Source organism: Aquarana catesbeiana, linkage group LG13 (genome assembly GCF_042186555.1).
Source record: "Aquarana catesbeiana isolate 2022-GZ linkage group LG13, ASM4218655v1, whole genome shotgun sequence".
Classification (NCBI taxonomy): domain Eukaryota; kingdom Metazoa; phylum Chordata; class Amphibia; order Anura; family Ranidae; genus Aquarana; species Aquarana catesbeiana.
The window spans coordinates 73,326,261-73,344,301 of NC_133336.1; the positions used below are offsets into that span (position 1 = coordinate 73,326,261).

The window sequence follows — 18,041 nt, forward strand, 5'->3', positions numbered from 1 at the left end:
GCTTGAAAGACCCTGTTGACAAGAAATTGGAGTCCTTATTAAAGGTTTCCTTTTCTTTGGCCAGTTCAGCTATTCAGCCAGCTGTTGCAGCAATTGGTATCTGCCAGTCCATAAAGGATCCGGTCAAACGGCCTGATAGGCCTGACCAGGAGGATGATCTGCCTGAAAGTAAGACAGACCTTTCTCGAGCGCTGTGTTTTGCTGTTGACGCCATTAAAGAATTCAATGCAGCAGGTTTCTCGTTTTGGCTCTCTTGTCTGTACATATGCGCAGACTTTTGTGGCTTAAGAACTGGTCAGCCGAGCTTCCTTGTAAAAAGTTATTGGCAGGTTTCCCTTTTCATGGGAAACATTTATTTGGTGATCATTTGGACAAATATATATCGAAAAGATTTCCGGAGGGAAGAGTTCTCTACTTCCTATAAAGAAAAGCACCAGACGTCCCTCATTTAAAACCTCAGGGACTGCTTCCTCAAATGTCTCAGCGCCAAGGTGGTTCCGCCAGCCAACAGGGAGCTAGGGCCATGGGCAAGGGCCAGGGCCAGAAGAATCCCTGGGTCCAAAATTCTTCTAAACCCAACACCAAACCCTCCTTTTGAGGGGGACGCCCCCACTCCATTGAGTGGGGGGAAGGCTGCTGTACTTTGCGGACATTTAAAAAACAATAATTCAGGATGAGTGGGTCACTTCAATTATATCTTGTGGTTACATACAAGCTGGAGTTGCGTGGGGCTTCCCCTCCAGAGGTTTTTAAGATCCAGTGTTCCCTCGGATCCTCCAAAAAGAAACAAATGTATAAAATACAGCGCTAGCAAACACAGTATAAGTGAAATTGCAAACAATACATTGATAATGAAAGTCCAAATAAAATGACTGATGTGCTTGAATCCAAAAATGCAAAGTGCTCCAAAATTTTCAAGGTGTGCCACAACATCCCCTCCCGTGTCCCCACTCACCGGATCAAATGGACCCCCAGCCTTTCAGTCTAGGGGTCACTTCAGGCTTAATAATGATGGCCAGGAATGGCAACTTTGGCATCAGATCATCAGACAAAACTTCCTTGTTAAAGATACTCAGCCAGAATAACAGGTACCCAGAATGAAAAGGAATGGACTAATAGTGAAGTACCGCTATGAAAAGGATTTATTGCACATAGAAATGGAGAACTTACAAGAAGCAAGATAAAATCAGGCTTAAAAACATGGTGCTGTGAATACAGGAAACGCCGTTCATGCGTTCCACGGTACCGGAAGTGACGTCGATAGGAACCGGAAATTACGTCTATGCGTTTCACTCTCCCACAGGGTGTCATCAGGGACCTCATTTAACTGAGCTGTCTTTAAATACAAAGGGAGAGAGCACCTCCCCTTAACAGAACCAATCAAATTAGCATTGCGGCCATTTTGTTGGTGGGGCAAATATGTCGCCCCTGTGGGCAGAGCAGAAACCACAGGGGAGACAAGACCGCCATATTACTGGTTGGATAAAATTTATTCCTATGACATTTCAAAGAACTTGACATCATTTCTGGTTGACTTTAAAAAATTAACTCAATGAATTTAACATAACTATGAAAGTAAATAAAAAAACTGATAAATAATATACAATGAAAATGAAAAATAAAACTAAAATAATAAAAATAAACATGAAAAAGGAAATAAAAATGCAAATAAAAATACAAATAAGAATTAGAACAAAAATAAGCAAAAATAAATAAAATTGAGAATGAAAATAAAAATAAATAAAAAAAATAAAATATAAACAAATATATGATAATAAAAATGAAATAAAACGAATACCAATTGGACAAAAACAGTTTAGATCCAATTTGATGTTCAAGCCCAAGGGATTCATCGTTCGAAGCCAAGGAATCCACTGAGTTTCATTGTGAGAGATGGCTCTCTTAAGGTTACCTCCTCTCCAATGTCCTTCAAATTTGTCTATACCACAGAAAGTCAAACCACTCGGGTCCCTTCCGTGAAATAGTCTAAAATGATTGAACAGGCTGTGGTGCTTTAATCCCTTCTTTATCCTATTTACGTGTTGACAGAGTCTGACTCCCAACGCTGTGGTGGTCCTGCCCACGTATTGAAGCCCACATGGACAGGACATGAGATACGTGACGTGAGTTGTGCCTCACGTGATAAACTTTTTAATTTTAAAGGACTCGCCAGAGGAGTGGGCTGTAAAATCTGTGGTCTTCCTCACCCTGTGTTTGGACGTTTTGCACATTACACATCTCCCATAACTTAAAAAAACCCACTTTGTCCAAAAAGGTACACGTTTTCTTGGCGGGGGGGTCAATGACATTCACTGCAAGTTTTAGACATAGAGTAGGGGGTTTGGTGTAAATGAACTGTGGTCTGCTTGGTAAAGTTTTCACTAAATCATTATCCCTCAATAACAAATTCCAATGTTTACGAATATTTTGTTCTACTTGTTTATGTTTACGAGTAAAGCCTGTCATGAAAGCGATTTCTAAAGTCCTTCTCACTAGCCTCCTTCTTTTTAAACAGATCGTCTCTATTCATGTTTCTTACCAATGACAAAGTTTTATTCAACTTCTTTCAAATAGAACCTTAGCCTGTGTGTCAAAATCCTCTATTCTAACGCAATTGCGCTTGACTCTCTCATAAATTGGCTTTTGGGGATTGCGCTAAGCCATCTGGGGTGATGACAGCTCCCCAATGGGATGTAACTGTTTTTGTCTACTTCCTTAAAATAAGTTTTAGTGGACAGTTGGTGATTATCTTTCAAAATAACTAGGTCCAAAAAGTTAATACTTTGATTGGCAAAAGTTGCTGAGAAGGAAATTCCATATCTATTCTCACCAATTTTTTCCAAAAAATGTAAAAAAGACTCCATTTGATCCTGCCCAAATAATAATGATGTCATCAATAATATAATGATGTCATCAATGTAACACAAAATTTAAGCTGGGGTATATTTCCACTAAAGATAGCATCTTTCTCCCAGTGGCTCATGAATAAATTAGCCACTGAAGGGGCATATTTAGCCCCCATGGCTACCCCTTTCTTTTGCCTAAAATAGTGCTTATCATGCCAAAAGAAGTTATGGCTCATGGCCAAATCCAAGGCATGAACCAGGAAATCTTTTTCTTTGTTTTTAATTCTGGTGCTGTTCAAGGCCCACACAACAGCCTCAATGGCATGCTACTGTTGGATATTGGTGTACAAAGAGTTGACATAAATACTAGCCAAAAGATGACCTTCATCAACCTCTACCTGCTGCAATAATTCCATAAGATTCCTGCTATCCTTAAGATAAGCTGGACACTTCTGTGCCAAAGGCTGTAAGAACCGGTACAAATATTCACCCATTCTAGCAAACAGAGTCCGCCCCACTCACAGTGGGTCTGCCAGGTGGTTTGGACGGGTTCTTATGGATCTTGGGTAATTGATAAATGACTGGCACCCTCAGGGTGTCAGGCACTAAATATCTGGCTTCCTTTTTAGCGACAATGCCTTCATCTTGGGCATTCTTAACCAAACGTCTCAGCTTGGCTTTGAATTTATTGGTAGGGTTACCTCCCAATTTATCATACGTTTTTCAGCATCATTGACAAGTCTATTAAGTTCTGCTAAATGCTCTGGTAGTTCCATGGAGCCAGTACTCCCTGGTTTAAGCTTTCCCTCCGATCCCTCTCCTTCCACATTTGTTGCGCAGGATTCGGAGAGAGGGGGTTCCAGTAATTTTGGTGACACCAGCCTGGCCCAGAAGACCCTGGTTCTCTGAGATTGTGAGACTGACAATAGGCGGGCCATGGATGCTTCCACATCTCCCTGATCTACTATCTCAAGGTCCTATATTCCACCCCAATTTACAGTCTCTAAATTTGACGGCATGGCTATTGAAGCCAGGGTGTTAAAGGACCGTGGCATCTCGGGACCAGTGGTGTCTACCTTAGTAAATGCTAGAAAAGCTGTCACTAGGAAGATTTATCATAAGGTCTGGAAGACTTGTATTGCTTGGTGTGAAGCCAAAAACTGGCATCCTTAGAAATACGTGATTGGGAGAATTCTCTCTTTTCTACAGTCAGCTGTGGAAATCAAATTGGCTGTGAGTACAATCAGAGGTCAAGTTTCGGTCCTATCCGTATTCTTCCAAAGGCCTTTAGCCTCCCATTTACTGATCCGAACCTTAATGCAGGGGGCAACTCGCTTGCTTCCCCCATTAGGTTACCTATGTGTCCTTGGGACTTGAACTTGGCACTGTCTGTGTTACAGAAACAACCATTTGAACCTATCAAGAAAATTCCATTAGACTTGCTGTCACGCAAGCTAGCCTTCCTGGTGGCCATCACCTTGGCTAGAAGGGTGTCTGAGTTGGCGGCCCTTTCATGCAGGGAACCATACTTGATCCTTCACCACGACAGGGTTGTGTTACGACCTGTTCCATCCTTTTTGCCTAAAGTGGTGTCGGCCTTTCATTTAAATCGGGACATTATCTTGCTTTCTTTGTTCTCTCAGCCTCGCTCGACGGAGGAGAGACAACTGCATTCATTGAACGTTGTCCGGGCAGTTAAGGTTTATTTGTCTAGATTTTCGGAGATCCGAGTATCAGACTCCTTTTTTGTTTTACCAAGAGGACCCAAGAAGGGGCAGGCAGCTTCCATTGCCAATTGGGTCCGTCAATTGATCGTTCAGGCTTACGGTCTGAAACATAAAGCTCCTCCTTTTAGGGTGTGAGCTCATTCTACCAGGGGTGTAGGAACCTCCTGGGCTTTTCACCATCAGGTATCTGTGGCTCAGATTTGTAAGGCTGCTACCTGGTCTTCAGTGCATACGTTCACAAAATGTTATCAAGTGGATGTTCGAAGCAGCCAAGGATTCAGCTTTCGGCCGCATACGGGCTGCCCTATAAGTTTTGATGGCTATTGTTTGGCAGGGTATCTCCCTCGCCTCAAAGCTATTGCTCTGTGACGTCCCTGCAGGTAATGAATATTACACTTCCTGTCTAAAGACCTTTGGTCTACCAGTGTCTATTCACCTAATGATGAAGTATAACCCAGCAGGTAATGAATATTAACCTGACTCTGTCCCATGAAGTAGTCAAAGAAAAGGATTTTACAGGTAAGTATGACAAAAAAAATCCTATTTTTCTTCTGGCTCCTGCTGCTGAATGGAGTGGCTAGGGAGGGATGCGGGATTAAAGAAAATCTGTCCCATGAGTCTTTTGCGCAGTGCAGTAACTAATAGCAAGAGATGAGCAATCCTTTTCCACTCTGATGAGTTCTCCAATGAAACTAGTTGTGAAATATGATTAATTGTTCCTGCACACTGTAAAATCTTTTTAGGCCTCATGCACACTGGACGTTTTTGGATGTTTTACAGAAGCTGTTTTTTGCTTCAGACGTTTTTTTTTTTCTACAGTCAATAAACTCCCCATCATGTTATCCTATGTGTCCATGCACACATAGGCTGTTATCAACTGTTTTGGCTGGGGCGTTTTTTGGCTGTAAAAAAACCCCAAAACTAGTGGGTTCTGAGAGATGTTTTTCAGCTGTAAAAACGTTCTAACGTTAACCACTTAAGGACCGAGCCTCTTTTTTACATTTGTTGTTTACAAGTTAAAATCCTTCTTCTTCTTTTTTTTTTTTTTTTTGCTAGAAAATTATTTGGAACCCCCACAAACATTATATATTTTTTCTAACACCCGTCACACCGTATTTTGCGCAGCAGTATTACAAGCCCTTTTTTTAATTAAAAAATAAGACAACAGTAAAGTTAGCCCATTATATATATTTTTTTTATATTGTGAAAGATTATGTTACGCCGAATAAATCGATACCCAATATGTCACGCTTCAAAATTGCGCCCACTTGTGGAATGGCGACAAACTTTTACCCTTTAAACATCTCCATAGGCGATGTTTTAAAAATTTCTGCAGGTTACCAGTTTTGAGTTAGAGGAGGTCTGAGGCTAGAATTATTGCTCTCACTCTAACGATCGCGGCAATACCTCACATGTGTGGTTTGAACGCAGTTTTCATATGCGGGCGCTACTCACGTATGTGTTCGCTTCTGCACGCAAGCTTGTCGGTACGGGGCACTTTAAAACTTTTTTTTTTTTTTTTCCTTATTTATTTTACTTTTAATTTTCTATTTTGACACTTTTTTTTTTTTTTTTTTTTTAAATTTGGGTCACTTTTATTCCTATTACAAGGAATGTAAACATCTCTGGTAATAGAAAAAAACATGATAAGATCTGGGGTCAAAAAGACCTCGGATCTCATATTTACACTAAAAAAAAAAAATTCTCCTTTTTAAGAGCTATAGACAGAATTCCCCTCTTCCCCTCAGTCGGCAGCCAGGCATCCATGGGAGAGGACGCGATCATCTCCGCCGCTACCGGCAGATCCGGTAAGCAGCGGAGATGACCAGAGCGTGGCGGGTGGGCACCTCTCCCGCCACCGATTTAAAAGTGATCTCGCGGCAAATCCTCACGGCATTCCTAAAGATACCTGGGTTATGTCAGCTAGCTGCTGCCATAACCCCGGTATTTAGTGACAAAGTACCGACGTACAGGTACGTCATTTTGCGTGAAGTGGTTAAAAATGCTGAAAAAATGCTCAAAAACGCAGCTCACCAGCGTTTAACATTTTTGATCCATTAAAGACAAAAGAAACACTATTGAAAAATGTTGAAAAACTCACTGCAAAGCTACTGCCATTTTTATAACGTTATTTTAACGTCCAGTGTGTATGAGGCCTTAAAGTGGAGCTCCAGGGAAAGAATTGTTTTGGAAAACCCAAAAGTGAAGTAGGTTACCTCTAATGAAGTGTATAATAGGAGTGCAGCACTGCTGGTTACTGTAGAAATAACCGTTTTATTCATGTTGGATATTACATACCAGGCTTTTCTTCTGGTGCTGCAACTGACCGTTTTGCTTTAGTAGATTGCGGGGTTCCTGGTAGAGAGTGATAGGTGTCCCAGAAACCGCACATCAAGTCAAAGCCTGCTATGTTATAGTGAATGACAGTCTCAGCCTGGACCCCCACCAGGCCACGCCCCCAACGCATTTCACTCTGCCCGCTGGAGCTCACTTGTAGGGTTCCTGTCATTCACGCCCCCTTCCTTTTCCCTCGTCCATTTACAAAAAACATTGTATGGCAAGGTGTTTTTTTTAATGGATGAGGGGGGAGTAGGTGCGGGGTAAAAAAATTCTGTGAAAAGAATGCAAGGCTTTTTGTGACTGGATGAGAGCAGGGGAAAGTAGGATTGATCAACACAATTCCTGCACTGTACTTTAGCCGAAACTGTCATTTGCAGTTTCCAAAAATATATATTTTCATTGGAGTTCCCCCTTTAAGCCTCCTCGTTTTGTGTGATGTGGTATATTATATCCTTCCTTCCTTCCTTCCTTCCTTCCTTCCTTCCTTCCTTCCTTCCTTCCTTCCTTCCTTCCTTCCTTCCTTCCTTCCTTCCTTCCTTCCTTCCTTCCTTCCTTCCTTTTTTTTTTTTAAATTTTATTTACTTATTTTTTCATTTCATTTTTCTTATAAAGTTCCCTGAAGACCTGCAGAGGCTGTCTGCAAACCTGCGAACTATCGACCTGTCCTGTAACAAGATTGACGTTTTACCTCCATGGATGGGAACGTTTGCTGTTCTCAAGAGCTTGTCCATGAATAATAACAGGCTGGGTAAGGGTCACCTTACTGGTTATATATTTCATTATTAACCATTTCAGCTCCGGAAGGTTTACCCCCCTTCATGACCAGGCCATTTTTTGCGATACAGCACTGCATTGCTTTAACTGACAATTGCACGGTTGTGCAACGATGTACCCAAATAAAACTGATGTCTTGTTTTCCCACAAATAGAGCTGTCTTTTGGTGGTATTTCATCACTTCTGCAGTTTTCTTATTTTTTACTCTATAAACAAAAAAGGACTGACAATTTAAAAAAAAAAAAAACATATTTTATAATTTCTGCTATAAAACATATCCAATAAAAAAATGTAACAAATCAAATTTCTTTATTTAGGCCAATATGTACTCTGCTACATATTTTTGGTTAAAAAAAAATCCCGAAAAGCGTATATTGATTGATTTTGTGCAAAAGTTACAGCATCTAAAAAACTATGGGATATTTTTATTTTAATACCTTTTTTTTTTTTTTTTTTTTTTTTTTTTTTTGTAATTCCTTTTTTGAACCATAAGTTGCATTATACATACCAAACCAAGAGTTACACCGCATCAGAGCTATATCAGTAGCTTGATAAAACAGAGCATGTACAAGAATGAGGTCTAAGTTGGGCGGATGGGAATATATCAGAGAAAACACAGAAAAGAAAAAGAAATAAACATCTCCAGGGATATATATATATATATATATATATATATATATATATATATATATATATATATATATATATATATATATATATATATATATATATATATATATATAAAATCTCTAATAGCCCCAACTTGGTGAAGCAATCTTATGAAAAATACAATGAGAAAATACTGGGGTGGAAAAAGGACCCCTGGTGGCTAGTATATCCCAGTAAAAACGTGGGAAAACATTGGCTACACAATAGCAGCAAAAGACTGCATGGAAAAGATTCCAGACTGACCGAAAGGGTATATAAAGGGAAAAAGAAGGGGAAAAAATAAAAATTGCAGAAAAGGAACACACACGGCACAGAGGGACCGGGCTTAGGCCCAGAGCGGAAGGGAAAAGGACATCAAAGAAACAAAAAAGCAGATTCTCTCACCCAGGACGTCATAAGTCCCAGGGGAAATCAACCAGGGTCCAAAACTTCCTGTAAATGGGTATCCATAAAGACAAAGTGTTGCCAAGGCCTCCAAGTGTCATGAAAGGACTCCCTGTTGGTGTAGCCGTAAGATCTTCCATGTCCCTGAGTTAATTAATTTTGGTAAACCAGAGAGACCTCGAAGGTGAATGCACAGACCTCCAACACAAGGGAATGCACGCCTTGGCCGCATTTAATAGCTGAATAGTAAGAGAGGTCTTATATTTTTAAATGCACCGTCGAGAGAGGTGCAGCAAACATGCTGCAGGGTCATCCGCCAGATTGACATTAGTCAAGTGTTAGATAGTACTAGCCACATCTTGCTAGAACAGTCTAAGCTTTGGACACTCCCAGAAAATATGTAACATTGTGTCACGATCCCCATTGCACCACCAGCACGCGTCAGGTACTTGCAGAAAAATACGGTGTAAGGTCGCAGGAACTAACTGTCACTTTTGACACTTTTTGGATACCAGTGACATTATTACAGTGATCAGTGCTTAAAAATATACACTGTTCCTGTACTAATGACACTGGCAGGTAAGGGGTTAACATCAGGGGCGATCAAAGGGTTAACTGTGTTCCTAGGGAGTGCTAGCTAACTGTGCTTCAACCGAGGGAAGGTAAAGATCCGTGTTCCTGCTTGGCAGAAACACAGGATCAGTACATTCAACTCTCACAGAATGCTGGTCTGCCTGTCTCCCGAACAATCGGTGGGTCACAATGTCTGCCATAGACAGGATGTTCGCCGGACCTGCTGATTGGCTCCCACTGTGTCCAATCACAGCGGGAGCAGGTTGCTGGCGGCGCGCACCCCAGACCCGGAAATGTCAGATCACGTAGTGGATACGTGTTCTGGCACAGAGCGGCTGCCCTGCTGCATCATATGTGCGTTGGGGCGGTCCGCAAGTGGTTAAACAAAACCCATTGGTTATCATTTATCATTTATCGAACTGCATAATGAAATCCCCCTTGTTGGACATTTGGATACATGAGGCCCAATAATGGGAATTTGTATAAACTAAGAAAAAAAAGCATATGAAACCATGGGTTTCCCAAAACAGTCAAGCGAATGATCACTTTGACTTAAGGTTGATGTGAACTCAAAAAACAGAAGATTTGCTATATTGTAGAAAGCATCTAGAAATGTTGATGTGTACGTATAGCCAAAGCTTTTTCTCTCATAAGTATCTTCCAGGACAGTCCATGAGACCTAGGGCTCCTCCTACCAGGACAGGAAACATGTTAACCCCCACCGGATAAAATTGCGGTCCTCCAGGCCCCATGTCAGTATTAGCATTTCCTCCAGACGATGCTCTTGTTATGATGAGGAAGTTTTCCTACCTTCTCTTCCACCAAAGCGGCGCCTCCACTGGGGGAGTAGGTGATTGCTGCTGTTCCCTGTCCTCAGTGCCTGGGGAAGGCCAGGAGCGCGTGATATCCGCCCCATAGCGTGGGTCCCATAGGCGGCGTGCTTTCCCCGCTGACAGTATGGCTAGTATGTGCAGGGGAAAGAGGAATCTTCAGCGTGTGAGGGGGTGGAGCAAATGCGCTCCAAGCTGGCCCACAGGAAGTATTCGGTGTGGTCACTTCCGGGGCATATGATGTCATCAGCGGGCACCGGAGATGCAGGTTCCAGTCTCCATATGGTGCGAACAGGGGATGCTGGTGGCTGGTGTTTGAAGGGTGAACACCCAGCTGAGGCTGCTGACCACCAGAGAGGCAGGATGGATTCCTTTGCAACACCTCTGCAGCAGATGCAGGCCCCAGCACCTCACAGGTAATCCTGGAGTGTTTACACCCCCTTGCATGCCCTGCGAGTGCCCCCCCCCCCCCAAACAGTGGGACTGGGTAAAAGGGGACACATTTTCCTCCCTCCTACCCGAGGTGTTATGGAATGTTGGTGGCTTAAATTACACTGTGGGTCATTTGTTTTTCTTGCAGACCAAAACTCAGGACAAGGCCCAAGCGCAGCCACCTAAAAGGAAATGTGAGGTTTGCGGAAACAGATTGAGCTCCTCATGGAGCAAAGCAGTTTGCCGCACTTGTATAGACAGCCTAGTCAAGGATAACCCACTAGTTTCCTGTCAGAAAATGCTGACTTCGGTTAGAGATGAGCTAACGCCAACATTCAGCTCATTCAAAACCCTGATTGCTAAGATCCAGGTCCCCTCACAGGGTCCATCTCCAGAGAGGACTTCAGCTGGTCCTAGCACTCCACAACAGAGCACAGGGAGTGAAGACTCTGAGGAAGAAGCCAGATCTTCCCATGGTTCAGCGGAAGAATCCAGGTCAGATACAGGGCCCAGGGATAGAGAATCCGTCAGGGGTTACAAGTACAAGTTGTCATTGGAGGATGTTGATGACTTATTGAAAGCTATCTATACAACCCTTGATATAGAGGAGGAGAAAGTACAAATGTCTAAACATGACCTTTATGTACGAAGGTTTGCATAAGAAAAAGGCTAGAATTTTCCCTGTGCATAGTTCCCTTCTTGATATGATCAAGCTGGAGTGGGAAGGTCCAGAGAGAAAACCGTTTTTTCGGGTAATCTAAAAAGAAGATTTCCATTTGAAGAGGACACAGCGCAGCCATGGAACAAAAATCCAAGTTAGACGCACCTCTTTCAAAAGTTTAAAAAAACACGGACCTAGTGTTTGACGATATGGGCACGCTTAGGGATCCGATGGCTAAAACAGGAGATATCCTTCTACGCAGGGCCTGAGACTCATCCATTGGGAATCTTAAACCGGCCCCATCCTCCACTTGTGTAGCCAGAAATCTATAAATATGGTTGACACAAATACAAATGCATCTGGTGGCAGGAACCTCTAGGGAGCAGATCCTGAAATCCTTCCCTCTCCCCTTTCGAGCAGTGGGGTTTTTGGCTGATTCTTCCGCAGAATCTGTAAAAATGACATCTAGGACCTCGGCCTTGGTGAATTCTGGCCAGAAGAAGCCTATGGCTTAAAACCTGGTCAGAGGACGCTGCCTCTAAATTGTGCCTATGTGGTCTTCCCTTAACAAGCGATCATCTTTTTGGCCCAGGTCTGCAAGAGGCACTGGAGCGCACGGCCGATAGGAAAAAGGCCTTTCCCGAGAATAAGAAAAAGTTGACAACCAGAAAAATTGTTTGTGGCCAAAGTAGGCAGCAGGGTCCAAGGGAAAAGGACAATAGGCCCAAAAAACACTGGACAGGGCACAAAGGCAGAGGTAAAGGGGGGTCTTGTTTAACCCTCCTCAACAACCTGCCAAGGCACAGTGACTTGTGTCTCCCAGTGGGAGGAAGATTGAGGGCTTTCCTCCTGCAGTGGGTAGCAGTCACCTCAAGTCCATTTATCCTGGACCTAGTGACCAATGGGTACAGGCTGGCATTCTCTTCCCAGCCACCAGAGAGATTATTGGTCACCTTCCCTCCCCAAGATCGGGTAAAAGCAACGGCCCTGGGTCTCCAGATAGGAGACTTGATAGATCAAAAGGTCCTCAGATCAAGGCAAGGGCTTTTATTCCCATATTTTTGTCATCAGAAAGCCGTCAGCATTTTCATATATAAACGTGTTTTCAATCAAAAATCTGCTGAACTGGAACTGCTTTGGATTTGAAGGATGCCTATCTGCAAATCCCTATACATCCAGCTTTCTAAAGGTTCTTGAGACTGGCCATCAAGATGGGGGCAAAGATCCGGCACTTTCAATTTCAAGCCCTCCCCTTCGGGCTGTCCTCAGCCCGACGCATTTTTACAAAGGTGTTGGGAGAGGCGCTGGCTCCATTAAGATTGAAAGCAATAACTTTTATTCCTTACCTGGATGACCTCCTAGTGGTGGCAGAGTCATACCAAAAGATTTGGTGAATCTACAGACCGTTCAGGACTTCCTACAGTCACTAGGCTGGTTTATAAACAAAGAAAAGTCAAGCCTCATATTAATAGAATCTCTTTGGCCCAAGAGGCCATGGGTTTTCCCTGTTGCAGACTCTGGCCTCAGAGCCTCCACTTAGTCTCCCAAAGAGACAAAACCTACTGTCTCGGGGTTCAGTGTCGCACCCACAGGTGGCTTCCTTGAACTTGACGGCTTGGTATCTGAAGAAAAGAAACTAAGCGCCCAGGGGTTTTCAGACAAAGTAGTCAAAACCCTGGTTAATTGCAGAAAGCCAGTTATTAGAGCTATATATATTCCAAAGTCTGAAAGAAATTTAACTCATGGTTATCTGAAAACCAAAGACTAACTCATGATGTCCCATCAATTTTGGAATTTTTTCAAGAGGGAGTCGACAAAGGTCTTTCCACTAGTACTTTAAAGGTACAGGCGGCAGCTATCAGTGTTTTTCTCCAATATTCTCTCCTGGAAAATCCCACTATAGCTAGATTCTTTAAATCAATATCTAGGTCCAGGCCAGTAGTCATTAGAAGCTGCCCTATTTAGGCCTGTCCCTGGTGCTGCAGAGTCTGGTAAAATTCCCTTTTTGAGCCCCTGGAGGATATTTCAGTTAAGTTACTTCCTTTTAAAGACAATTTTCCTAGAGGCAATTACCTCAGCTCGTAGGGTAAGTGAGTTGCAGGCCCTTTCAGTTAGAGAGCCTTTCCTCACAATCTTTGAGGATTGGATTGTCTTAAAGACAATAAAGTGGCCAGTATCTTCCACAGATCGCAGGATATTGTACTGCCAACTTTTTGCAGAACCCCCCGAAGGGTGACAGAGAAAAAAAATTTTTTTAGACTTTAGAAGAGTTTTTCTCATCTATCTAGAGGTCACCAAAACCTTTGGGAAAACAGACGCCTTGTTCTCTTTTCGGGAGCACACAAGGGAAAGGGAGCATCTAAGGCCACCTTTGGCTAGGTAGATAAAGCACGCGATTTCAGAATCCTACCGGGTTAGAAAGATTCTTCCGCCTTTTATCAATGCGCACCCAACAAGAGCCTTGTCTGCATCTTGGGCTGAAAGGGCTGGAGCCTCACTGGAACAAATATGCAAGGCTGCCACATGGTCCAGTTTTTCGACCTTCGTTAAACATTATTGCCTGGACTTTGATCTTGGATCTTCTCAGGAGCAGGCATTTGGTCATAAGGTCCTTCAGGCAGTTGTCCCTCCCAAGACTGGTAAGTTCTGGCTCATCATCACATGGGCTGTCCTGGAAGACGCTTAGAGAAAAGCTGAGTTAGACTTACCGGTAACTCCTTTTCTGAGAGTCTTCCAGGACAGCCGTATTCCCACCCCGTTTTCTCTTGAAGTTTTGTATATTATGCATATGCTTTGAAGGTACGTCCTACAGTTCTTGAGAAATAATGATATGGGGCCTAGAGGACCGCCCTTTTATGCGGTGCGGGTTTGCGTGTTTCTGTCCTGGTAGGAGGAGCCCTAGGTCCTACGTGCTGTCCTGGAAGACTTTCAGAAAAGGAGTTACCGGTAAGTTTAACTCGGCTTTTTTTTTTTTTAGGTTTTGGGTAGAGTAGAGAAGATTTTTGCCTTTCTGTCTATTGAAGAAATTTCCCTTCCTGTCGTAGAAGAAATCTCCCAAAGTGGGAAGAATTTCTCTTACACCGTTGCCCTGGGAAACACAGACATCAATAAAAACCTGACAGAGGGTCTAATACTTCCCTGATCACCCCCCCCCCCCCCCAAAAAAAAAAAGGTCTTGCATATGGATACACTTTAATTGTGACTAAGTGGCATCCTGAATACTGTAACATTTTGTCTGGAATTCCTCTTGAAAACCAGCAGTGCAGTTTCTGGGATGTGAGTATAGCTAGGTGCTCCTGTGCTTAAAGCTTCAGAGCTGTATGAAAATCTAAGGCACTGCTGCCTCTGACTATTAGTCTCAGGAAGTTTTGGTGATGTCACTATTTTACTGCTGTCCTTGTTGGAGGCATTGACATGAGAGAGCCTCTACCACTTCCACACAAAGACATTTGGTCTGCAGGAGCTTACTTTTAGGCTGAAGCAGGAAAAGGCTGCGTGACATGCATATGTGCTAAACTAGTAAAAACTAGTATGGGGCCAAGTGCAGCATAGTATACATGCTTGCAAGCTTGTTGCCTAAACGCATGCTTTGCATAGATGTTGCATACATACATACATACATACATACATGTGGCAAAGCACATGTTTGGAAGACCATGAGCATCGGTGCACTTGAACAATTTTATTGAATGGTGGCAACATCGTCCAACATAAGACATGAGCATGGGTGACAGATTCATAAAACAGCAACATAGCAATATAATCCTTTAAAACATAGACATAGTAATGTAATAACACAAGTGATACAGATATGCATGATACATCTCTAACCTGACGCGTTTCACGAGCTTTCCTCGCTTCATCAGGGGCTGATGTGCATATCTGATGTCTGTAAAAACAGATATAGTATATATTAGAGTATCGGTTATGATTGGACAAAAGCAAGAAGCCTGAACCGATCATCCCATACTTACTTGTCAGACAGTAGGCTTCAAAGACTGAACCCAAGAACTGGGGTCGGCAGAGGGCATCTCCCCCGGGAGCTGAAGGGACGGAGAACTCAGCAAGAAGGGCCAAGGCCAGAGGTCGGGGGCAGCATGGCAAAAAACGGAAAAGGATGTGTGGACCCAGAGTTCTCCTATGTGTCTTGCAGGGCGTACTCACTGTATAGAATATATAGGTATAAGTATGTATATAGTTTAAATAAGAATGTCTAAGGAGTATGAATTAATATACATTGTACAAGGTTCAAAAGTATCCTACAAAGAAAATCTGGGGTAACTACAATGGCGATAACATGAGGATATAAGGAGGTATGTATTGGGTACAAAGTATAGACAGGTGTCCTGCAGAGAATGGGGAGAAAAGGAGGTGTGGAGAAAGTGGGGGGGGGGGGGGGGAATGCAGGTGCTGCCTCTGTGTCTCAGCTGCCTAGGTGTCGCAGCTGTCTAGATGTCGCATCTGCCTCGGATTCGCAGGTCCCTCCTCGGTGTCGCAGCTGCCTCGGTGTCGCAGCTGCCTCGGTGTCGCAGGTGCCTCCTCGGTGTCGCAGCTGCCTCGGTGTCGCAGGTGCCTCCTCGGTGTCGCAGGTGCCTCGGTGTCGCAGCTGCCTCTGTGACGCAGCTGCCTCCTCGGTGTGACAGCTGCCTCCTCGGTGCCGCAGCTGTCTCGGTGTCGCAGGTGCCTCCTCGGTGTCGCAGCTGCCTTGGTGTCGCAGCTGCCTCCTTGGTGTTGCAGAACAAGGCATGGTAAGTCCATAATGGTAATGGCAGGCGAGGACGTAGACAAAACCTAATGCTGGTGATTAGTCCTTTGCCTGGCTTTCTTTGGTTCAGTTCCTTTATAAGTTCAGCCACAGCTTCCAGAGTTCAGTTCCTTTATAAGAAACTGTACCAAGATAATTTGGAGGATGCCTTTGCTATATACCCTTCTGACAGTTCAACTTGACTGGTTTTCCTCTGGCTTCTGCACTGTCTGAGTCACTGAGCTGGAACTAATATGCAGATCAGGAGCTGAGTAAAAGTTGAATTCCAGCCTAACACTAACTATGTCTACCAAATATTTCCTCTTGCTACCTGTACTGCTTTACCTGTGTTTAAAAATAGGATTTTTTTTTTTTTTTTAATCTAGTCACATGATCTCATGTCAGTGAGTGTAAGCTGCAGTGGAGAGGAGGAAGCAACGCCTACGACAACAGCTAGGAATTTCGGGAGCAGTGAGGTAACCTAATTACTGACTTGTAGTCTGGTCCGATCTAGTCACGTGATCCGAAACTCTAGCTCCCCTGTGTCAGTCAGCAGCAGCTGCAGGGGAGAGGAGGAAGCACTGACAATGGCTGGGGCATGGGAGCCCTTTAAGTGAGCTCACAGCTCCCAGAATTCCCAGCCGTTGTTGAGCGCTTCCTTCTCTCTCCTCTGCAGCCACCGATCACTTACACAGGGGTTCATGTGACAGACGAGGGCTGACTAAAAATAGGTAAGTATACACAGGTTAGGCAGTATAGGTAGCAGGAGGTGGGAGGGGATATTTTTAAGTCTAGTTGGTGTTGGGCTGGAATTCTACTTTTACTTTAATGCTTTCGAATCATCTGAATGAATGTTTGTTTTTTCCAGGTCAATGAGTTCAAGCATTGAAGCCCGAGACAGCCAGACAACTTTACTGTTTTCTTATTTTTTTTATTCAGAAAAACGTTTGAAGGACCGCTGCGCAAATACTGTGTGACATAAAATATTGCAACAACTGCCATGTTTTTCTCTAGGGTCTTTGCTAAAAAAATATATATAATGAGGGTTTTAAGTAATTTTCTAGCAAACAATACTGATTTTTAACTTGTAAGCAACAAGTGTCAAAAATAAGCTGGGGCTGAAGTGGTTAATAAAAAAAAATATGTAAAGCATGTTCCTGGTCCAGCTGATGTATTGTACAGTGGGGAAAAATAATTATTTGTTCCATTGCAGATTTTGTAAGAAATGAAGGGTCTATAATTTTTTTTTTTTTTTTTTTATCATAGGTGTATTTTAAATGATAGAGACAGAATATCAACCAAAAAAAAAAAACATCCAGAAAAACACATAATACAAATGTTACAAATTGAGTTGCAGTTCAGTGAGTAAAATAAGCATTTAGTCCCCAAGCAAAACATGAGTTAGTACTTGGTGGAGAAACCCTTGTTGGCAAGTATAGAGGTAAGACGTTTCTTGTTGTTGGTGACCAGGTTTGCACACATCTCAGGAGGGATTTTGGTCCACTCATCTTTACAGATCTTCTCTAAATCCTTAAGGTTTCTTTGCTGTAGCTTTTCAACTCAAACGTTCAGCTCCCTCTATAAATTTTCTATAGGATTAAGGTCTAGAGACTAGCTAGGCCAGTCCATGACCTTTAATGTGCTTCTTCTTGAACCACTCCTTTGTTGCCTTGCCGGTATGTTTTGGGTCATTGTCATGCTGGAAGACCCATCCATGACCCATCTTTAGTGTTCTGGCTGAGAGAAGAAGGTTCTCATTCAAGATTTTACAATACATGACCCCGTCTATTGACCTCTCAATGCGGCAAAGTCGGCCTGTACCTTTTTAGCAGCGAAACAGCCCTAAAGCATAATGTTTCCACCTCCGTGCTTGACTGTAGGGATGGTGTTCTTAGGGTCATATTCAGCATTTTTCTTCTTCCAAAAACAGCGAGTTGAGGTAATGCCAAAGAGCTCAATTTTGGTCTCATCCGACCACAGCACTTTCTCCCAATCCTTCTCTAACTCATTTAGATGTTCATTGGCAAACTTCAGACGGGCCTGTACATGTGTCTTCTTGAG

General features: G+C 43.1%; 1 protein-coding gene across 1 annotated transcript in view; it reads left to right on the top strand.

Annotated features, from left to right (window-relative positions):
* The window catches only part of LRRC57 (leucine rich repeat containing 57), a 73,525-nt gene that overhangs the window by 17,054 nt on the left and 38,430 nt on the right, over positions 1–18,041 (top strand). The window contains exon 3 of the mRNA XM_073609760.1: positions 7,526–7,661. Coding sequence (XP_073465861.1) covers positions 7,526–7,661 — 136 coding nt within the window. The remainder of the gene's footprint in view (positions 1–7,525; positions 7,662–18,041) is intronic.